Source organism: Armigeres subalbatus, chromosome 1 (assembly GCF_024139115.2).
Source record: "Armigeres subalbatus isolate Guangzhou_Male chromosome 1, GZ_Asu_2, whole genome shotgun sequence".
NCBI classification, from domain to species: Eukaryota; Metazoa; Arthropoda; class Insecta; order Diptera; family Culicidae; genus Armigeres; species Armigeres subalbatus.
Window position 1 is genome coordinate 117,126,951 of NC_085139.1, and position 8,923 is coordinate 117,135,873.

The 8,923-nt window shown below is 42.1% G+C and overlaps 1 protein-coding gene across 1 annotated transcript; it reads left to right on the top strand.

Annotated features, from left to right (window-relative positions):
- The first annotated feature begins 873 nt into the window (after positions 1 to 873).
- Positions 874 to 3,059, top strand: LOC134205674 (uncharacterized). Its single transcript, XM_062681179.1, has 3 exons — positions 874 to 1,201; positions 1,261 to 1,468; positions 1,598 to 3,059. The coding sequence occupies exons 1-3, from the start codon at positions 1,064 to 1,066 to the stop codon at positions 2,887 to 2,889; spliced, it is 1,638 nt and encodes a 545-aa protein (XP_062537163.1). The 5' UTR covers positions 874 to 1,063; the 3' UTR covers positions 2,890 to 3,059.
- Positions 3,060 to 8,923: the final 5,864 nt, after the last annotated feature.

The following is an 8,923-nucleotide window of genomic DNA, read 5'->3' on the forward strand; positions in this document are numbered from 1 at the left end:
TGTGGCGGTATTCACACGTTATGTGGCAGATTCTTCGCATGTTTGCAGCGATATTAATGGGATTAGGCGCAAACATGGAGCGTGTGTCTAGGGAATATTTGCTCTACACATGGCAGTGAAGTAGACTTTAAAGTGAGTGAACATAGGTTTTGGACAATAATGGTAGACATTTATCCTTGTCAACGAATAAGGAGCACTACATATTTTTGGTCAGCCATTTGGGCATTCAATCAGTTTTTTTATAATTTTGCAAGGCATCTTCTTCTTCATTGGCTCTACATTCTAACTTGAACTTGGCCTGCTTTTAAAATTAGTATTCAATAAGCATTTCCTCAATTATTAATTGAAAGCTTTTCTATGCCCGCCATTGCATGAGTATGTATCTTGTGTGGCAGGTACAATGGATCATTATGTCCAGGGAGTCGAGGATTTTTCCAATCCTACCAGACCGATAATCGGACTTTTAAACTTAAAATAATTTTTTAAGTTGCGCATATCTCAAAATTTTGGAATAATTTCAGGAGGAATAAAACTTTCATTTTCGAATAAATGTAAATATACTCAATCATGTCTTAACAAACCTTAGCGTGCATTCTGTTTAGTAGTCATAAGCTTCATATTGTCTTCCACCCAACCATCAAATCAAGTTCTCGGCACATAAACGTCATGAACAAATTAATTGCAGTAGCTCACAAGTGTGAGCTGAACGTACCACTCGTGAGTCCAAGCCGGTCGCCACTTCTATGACGCCACGCGCTATGTTCGGCTACGCATCAACACACCGAGCCGATAAACCGCGTGCTCTAGAGCGGTTTGAAACCTTTTTCCTTCCGTCCAAAACAACTGTTTACCAACAAAACATTGCCTTCTTTTTATTAATGTTTTTCTTCCCCTGAGATTTTCGTACTGCTTCGCGGGCAGGTCGATGTTATCGATTCGTAGAGTTTGGTTCAGTCGTTTGCCTTCGTCGTTCCAGTGAGCAAGCATCAGAACTTGTAGCAACAGCCAAAACCGGTGGGCCACAGCTAATCAATCGAGCAGATACCTAAACTCGTTAACGTTTATGGCTATGACGACATCGCGAGAAGATGAAAAGTATATATTGTACGGTGGTCCGGATCCGGTTGAGCTACTGCAAGATGAATCACTTGGGGCAATGATCGTCAAGGAATTGAAAAACTTTCCGAACAATATTGGATTGGTTAGTTCCCGGTGGTGATATATGTATGTACTTTGTATTGTAAAAATCATTTCTTTCAGATTGACCCTGAGGTCGAAGTCCAACTTACATATCAGCAAATCTTGGAAAAGTCGATGCAAGTAGCGCGGGGATTGACACAGCTTGGTATCACGAAACTCGATAATGTGGCGATCATTAGTGAGAATTGTCTGGAGTACTGTTTCGCTATGTTTGGCTCCATATTTGCTGCTGCACCACTTGCACTATTGAATCCCGCCTATGTGGAAGGTGAGTCAGCATGTTTTTCTCCTAGCTCGCTTTTTTTACTTTTTATCGCACACGCGATAAACTGCTCATATCTATATCGTTGTCGGTTATTTTTACCCCAATCCAAACGATTGCGTTTGATTATTTCAGGTGAACTTCAGCATGCAATAAATCTATCACAACCGAAGATAATTTTCGTCTCGCCTAATGTGTTGGAGAAAATTGTCGGAGTGATTCGCAAGATTAAGTTGAACGTGAAAATCGTACTATTTGGAGATCATCCCAACATTCACACTTACCCGGAAGTAACGAAATTCTCAAAATTAATTGAGCAATCATCTCCTACAAGCAATAACTTACCTGAGCCAGTGGACGTCAATTCCCATGTAGCCTTTATCGTGTTGTCCTCCGGAACAACCGGTTTACCAAAAGGCGTACAACTAACTCATCTAAACATAATGACTACTGTAGCTCACTCGAAAGAAGCTAGCAAGATATTAGAACTACCAGATCAGTTGGTAGCTTTGGCGGCAACACCTTTGTATCATGTCGTAGCCGGCGTTGGGCTCATCAATATGATCACTAACAACTGCCGATGTATACTGATGCCAAAGTTCGATGTGCATTTATTCCTCAACAGTATTCAAAAGTACAAAGTCAACCTCATGACGGTCGTTCCACCGTTGATGGTATTCCTAGCAAAACACCCCATCGTCGATAACTATGACCTGTCTTCACTAATGACCCTGATATGCGGAGCGGCCCCACTAAGTAAAGAAATTGAAGATCAGGTTCGAGAGAGATTGGACATTGCTTTTATCCGTCAAGGTTATGGCATGAGCGAGACGACCCTCGGAGTGCTAATGCAAACTGGTTTCGAGAACAAAGCTGGTTGCGTAGGAAAGGTTCGTCTTGGTCAGTGGGTTAAAGTCATCGATCCCGAAACAGGAAAAATTTTAGGACCAAACGAACGGGGGGAGCTTTGCTTCAAAGGATCGCTTATAATGAAAGGCTACGTAGGGAAGGAGCACGCCATTGATCAAGATGGGTGGTTGCACACCGGTGATATTGGTTATTACGATGAGGACGAAGATTTCTTCATAGTCGATCGCATCAAGGAGCTCATCAAATATAAGGGCTTCCAGGTACCGCCCGCGGAACTTGAGGCCGTTCTACTGAAACATCCAAAAGTGAAAGATGCCGCGGTGATTGGAATCCCCGACGAGAGGGTGGGTGAACTGGCAATGGCGTTCATTGTCAAAGAAGAGGATCAGGACGTGACCGGTGATGAAATTGTCAAATTTATTGCTGAGCAGATGTCGCCACAGAAGCAGCTGCATGGAGGAGCTCGATTTATTGACGCCATACCGAAAACATCAACGGGAAAGATATTGCGACGGGAGCTAAGAGAGCTTGTTAAAACTACTCGTTCAAAGCTATGAGGTGAAGGTGCGAAAAGTGGTGCATGTTTGGAATTGGGATTAATTGTAAATAAAATGGATTATCTGAAAGCAGTTTTTCAAAAATATCAATTTTTAAAGGTTCAAGCGTTCAGCTCTAAGCTATTATAATATTAAATTGTGGTGGTATTTGAAATGTTTATTCTCTGAAACTGGCTATGAATTTAATGGACGAAGGAATGATTCTCCACTGATTACGAATTTTTCGAATAGACTTCTACCAACCTTCCTAGCACATGAGCAATTTCAACTCCCATATGTCTATTAGCATCTTATGATAATTTAGGTGTCCTGACAGAATTCCAAGCGATTGAGTGGCGATTAGGGGAGGCGCAAAGGCAGTTTATGTTCTTTGAAAAATTTTATGGGGAAAAATAAAAAAATTGTTTAGCTTTCGTTCAACCGTCAAATTGTGGTGAAAGCCAATGCACGTCAACAAGCTCTGTGTTTGGTATCTATGTAAACAAAACCAGCGGATAACTAACTAATTCTATGCTCATTTCACAAACTCAATGACTGTGTAAATATGAGGAAAATGAATTATAAATTTTTAACCTTTCCCGGACCGTCTGTTTTAAAGGGCTTCCAAAAATTAATACTGCTGTATAAACCGCATTTCTCAACCGTTTCTTTCGCAACAATTTGCATTCAATCCGGATGGATCCCAATTTTCGATTCATACTGGATTTGGGTCAATCCTTAGTACAATTCCAGAATTATTCCAGAATCCGATGGGGCCGTTGTCCCCGGATAAAGTGGCCGTTTACAAATTTAATTCAAAACAGGTCGTGTGACACCTATGTCTAAGGTTCTTGGGCAGCTCGGGTTCAATCTGACCACATCGGCCATAATCCGGGGACCCAAATTGAGTAAAAATAAAGTTACAACACAATTATCGGAATGATATTTTCAAGGTTCCTGGACCACTCGGGTTCAATCCGACCACAACACAGGGGACCTCCGGAATGACCATTTCCTAAGTTGAGTAAAAATATGTCGTGCGATACCTCAAACTTTATGATTGCATAAAACAATAATGGGAATACTATGTTTGGGGTTCTTGGCCTACACGGGTTCGATCGGCCACATTGGCCATAATTCAAGGGACCTCCGGAATGGCCATTTCACAAATTGAGCCAAAATAAATCGTGTGACACTTCAAGTTTCATTATTTCACAAAGCAGTGATTCGAATGATATTTTCAGAGTTGCTGGGCCACTTGGGTTCATTCTGGTCACATCGGCCACAATCCAGAGGACAGATTGAATTTTTTTCTAAATTGTGTCAAAGTACGTCGTGTAACACATCAAACTGCATGGTTTCAAAATACAATGATGAGAAAGATATGTTTAGGGTCCCTGAGATTATTTATTTATTACCAGACTAAGGTCGGAGTGGTCGGAGACATAAAAGTCTTCTCCATTCAGCTCGGTCCATGGCTGCACTTCGCTAACCACGCAGTCTGCGGAGGGTCCGCAAATCGTCCTGCGCCTGATCGATCACCTGTGCACCACGCCTTCTTGTTCCCGTCGGATCGTTGTCGAGAACCATTTTCACCGGATTACTGACCGACATTCTGGCTACGTACCCGGCCCACCGCAGTCTTCCGATTTTCGCGGTGTAAACGATGGTTCTCCCAACAGCTAATGCAACTCGTGGTTCATTCGCCTCCTCCACGTACCGTCCGCCATCTGCACCCCACCATAGATGGTACGCAGCACTTTCCTTTCGAAAACTCCCAGTGCGCGTTGGTCCTCCACGAGCATCGTCCAGGTCTCGTGTCCGTAGAGGACTACCGGTCAAATAAGCGTTTTGTAGATAGTCGGTTTGGTACGGCGGCGAACTCTATTCGATCGAAGCGTTTTGCGGAGTAAAAGGAAGGTCCTGCTATGATGCGTTTTCGAATTTCTCTGCTGGTATCGTTATCGGTGGTCACCAGTGAGCCCAAGTACAAGAATTCTTCAACCACCTTATAGAACCACCGATAGAAACTCGTGGTGGGTGGCTTACAGTGACCTCTCTTGAGCCTCTACCTATCATGTACTTCGTCTTCGACGTGTTGATGACTAGTCCAATCCGTTTAGCTTCGCTTTTCAGTCTGATGTAGGCTCCCTCCATCCTCTCAAAGTTATGTGCCATGATATCAATGCAATGTCGTCGGCGAAACCAAACAACTGGACGGGCTTCGTGAAAATCGTATCACTCGTGTCATTCCCTGCCCTTCGTATTACTCCCTCCAAAGCGATATTAAATACACGAAAGACCATCACCTTGCCGTAACCCTCTGCGTGTTTCGAAGGGACTCGAGAATGCCCCTGAAACTCGAACTACGCACATCACCCGATGCATCGTCGCCTTGATCAACCGTATCAGTTTATCCGGAAATCCGTTTTCGTGCATCAGCTGACAAAGCTGGTCTCGATCGATATATGCGGCTTTGAAGTCGATGAATAGATGATGTGTGGGCACGTTGTATTCGCGGCATTTCTGCAATACCTGACGTACGGTGAACACCTGGTCTGTGGTAGAGCGTTCACTCATAAATCCCGCCTAGTATTGCCCCACGAACTCTCTTTTTTTTGTGTTAGTTATAAAATTTGGGAGAGTACCTTGTAGGCGGTGATTAGCAATGTGATTGCGCGGAAGTTGCTACAATCCAGCTTATCGCCCTTTTTGTGGATGGGACACACGACACCTTCAATCCACTCCTGCGGCATATCCTCATCCTCCCAAAACTTGGTAATTACCCAGTGCAGCGCTCTAGCCAGTACATCACCACCGTGTTTAAACAGCTCTGCTGGTAGTTGGTCAACCCCAGGGGCTTTGTTGGTTTTCAACCGGCCAATCTCCTCCTGGATTTCCTGGAGTGCCTAGTGCAGCGATTGCGGTGCTACCAATGGCAGATCGAATATCTCTCCAGCCATCTTCAAGAGACGCTGCGCCTAGCTGCTCTTCCGCTTGGAGTTCCACTTCTAGCTGCTGCGCGTAGTCTTGGGCTAGTCTACCGTCTTGTAGCCGCCCAATGTTTAGCCGCGGCGGACGACTGCGACACCGTAGAGAGCTTTAGGGCCGAAGCCCACGTAGCGTTTTTTCAACGCTGCGTGCACGTGGCGTTGGCGTTCTATACCTTAAAAACCCAGAATTATCCACCTAGCGGTGATGGTGCCTTTCTCGTGTATCATAAAACAAGAAAACACATAAGAGTGACAAGAAAGCACATAAGAGAGGTCAAAATTGCACTTTAGGAAGATAGATTCAGTTATTTTTATCAATTCACATTTGCGTTCATTTAAATGTATCGCAGCAATTTTTGAAGAAAAAAATTCGGATTTAATTTTTTTTCCAAGTGAAAAATGAAAAAAAAAACAATGGTTTTTTTTAACTCCGGAACACAATGGCCGATCAATAGATCAATAGTGAAAAATTAGGAAGGAATGCAACCTGTTGCAAGTGAATCGGATAAGGCTTTACGTCGATTGGTATATAACACTATGGGTCTCCGAGCCTTCTATCAAATGTTCGGTTTTGGAGTGATCCTATCCAGTATTTTGCGCTCGATAATGGCGGCCGAGTGAGTGCCTTTTTGACATTCAAGAGGTAGGTACTTAGTATACGCGAAAGGCAAAAACAGGTTCCATTTTGTTTGGCGATCAGTCTAACCTTTTTATAAGCTGAACTGTTTACAGTATTATTTATTTATATTTATTACTAGCAGACCCGACGAACTTCGTTTCGCCTAAAATTAATATATTTTCTGATTAGTTCTCGAGTTATGATGAAATTTGTGTTTCATTTGTATCCCTTTCTAAAGAGAATCATGTTAAGAACCTTCCCCGGTCCCAAAAACCTATGCATACAAATTTTCACGCCGATCGGTTCAGTAGTTTCCGAGTCTATAAGGGTCCGACAGACAGAAATTCATATAGATTTATTGAGTTGGTATACGGAGCCAGTAATTCATGTAAATTATGCGCGTAGTACCTATATTTCCAAATCGAAAAGCTCCGCTGTATAATCGTTACAATTCGTACTGAATGAAAATCTACTTTTTTCAACTCGTTGCACAAATAACTATTTTATCTGCTGTCAATTACATTTTACCAATTCGGCATAACAAACAAGCAATGCTGTAATAAAAACTATCTTCTAACTATATCGCCGATGTCCAGTGCAATTCCGTCATTTATTATTGATTGCCCACGAACCAAAAAAAAAACCTTCGAAAAAACAACGCACTATCCAGTGCCAATATCGAATTCACTGCCATCAGCCACTTTGCTCACACTCATATTCAATATCCCCGCCGCTGTCAGCAACATAATCCAGGTTGTGTTGCTTTTTTCCGGAGGAAAACCCATATCAGTATCAGGCACCACGAGCGACGACGGTCCAGTAGTGCCCAGTGCCACAAACAGCATTGCTGCCGTGGTGTGGTGGTAGGAGAAGCAATATGTTGGCTGGGTGGCTATCGCTGACGGCGGGTTGAGTGTTTGCTCAAATTGTTGTGATTAATGACTCGTATCGATGGCTGGCTTCGTCGTTTGCGTACACACGCACCGCACTGAATGGGTATTATATCACGGTGCTGCCAGCACTATTAGGGAACGGGAAAAAAAATCTCAGCCGATCAACTGTTTTTACTCAGCGGAGTATACCAGTATGCTATAGCATGTTAAAATACTGGAAAAGAATTTTTAAGTGTAGGAAAAAAAATGTTGCCGTAATAGACGGTGCTGGTAATATTGCATCATATTACATGTCTCTACGAATAATCATTCTTTACAAAATCCCAATAGATCTGCAGTACTTATGTTAATATAGGAAAATATGTACTATGTACAGTACATTGTACATTAATATACATATGCATTGATAAAGAAACGAACTATGCAATTGATTTGCATAAGTGATTGAATATTGTGATCAAAATGGCAATTTTCAATTCTTCTTTAGCTATTTTAAGTTTGGATATTGCTCTGCGTAAATGTTAATTTTCCATTAGACTTGCCTTTCTTTATTCGAAGGAGTTGACGACCATTTCGTTATTTGACCCATGTAAGCATAATTTAGTCAGTATGAAATCTGTTTCCTTTTTTTTAACGAACCGTTATTTAACACATATGCATCGGAACTAGCTTCTCTGTGCACATATAAATGAAAAAGGACTTACGTGATTGCATACCGACCAAAATTATTCTTTTTTTTCTGTTCATTTAACCAACTGTTTAAATATGCCGAACGTTGAATGAAAATTTAATGTAACTAAATATCCCATTCTACAATATCGCTGGCTTTTCAAATAAATGTGCTGATATGTATTCTACGATGTTCGTCGCATAGAAATGCAAAAAAACGTAAATTCAGCTAGTGCCGAATTTTCTAACACTGACTGCCTGCTGTCAGAAGAACTTTAGCACATAATAGTGACATAATAACTCATTATTTGATTAAGTTGCATTGGTATGAATAACATGGTAGTACATCTCTAATCTCAATAAAGAAATAAAAGAAGTCGACCAAAATCTAACCTGGGAACAGGTTAAAGCGATAGCTGGACAACGCTCAGGATGGAGATCTTTCAAGCCGGCCCTTTGCACCACCGGATGTGTACAGGATCCATAAGTGAAGTAAGTACATCTCTAATCTGTTGATTAATGATAGGGATAGTACACACTGTCGCTGTGGTCCGCAGTAGAATGAACACATGCGAGGATGTCTCTGAGTTTTGTTTTTACACAACTTTTTGTGGGTCGTATTTTTGGACGTGAATAAATATTCCACCAGTTAACATTCTTTTCATTTATTTAGCTTACATCTAAGCAGATAACATTGAATCAACTATTTGACGCCACAATACACGGTTGAAGGCCACATATCTCCATCCGCGATTGCGCCCACGCTCACCTAGACGTTATGTTACTGGTCTGCCAACCTCGTTTGCTGCGCTCCACGCCTTCTTGTACCTGCCGGGTTGAAGGCGAACAACATCTTTGCAGGGTTGCTATCCGGCATTCTT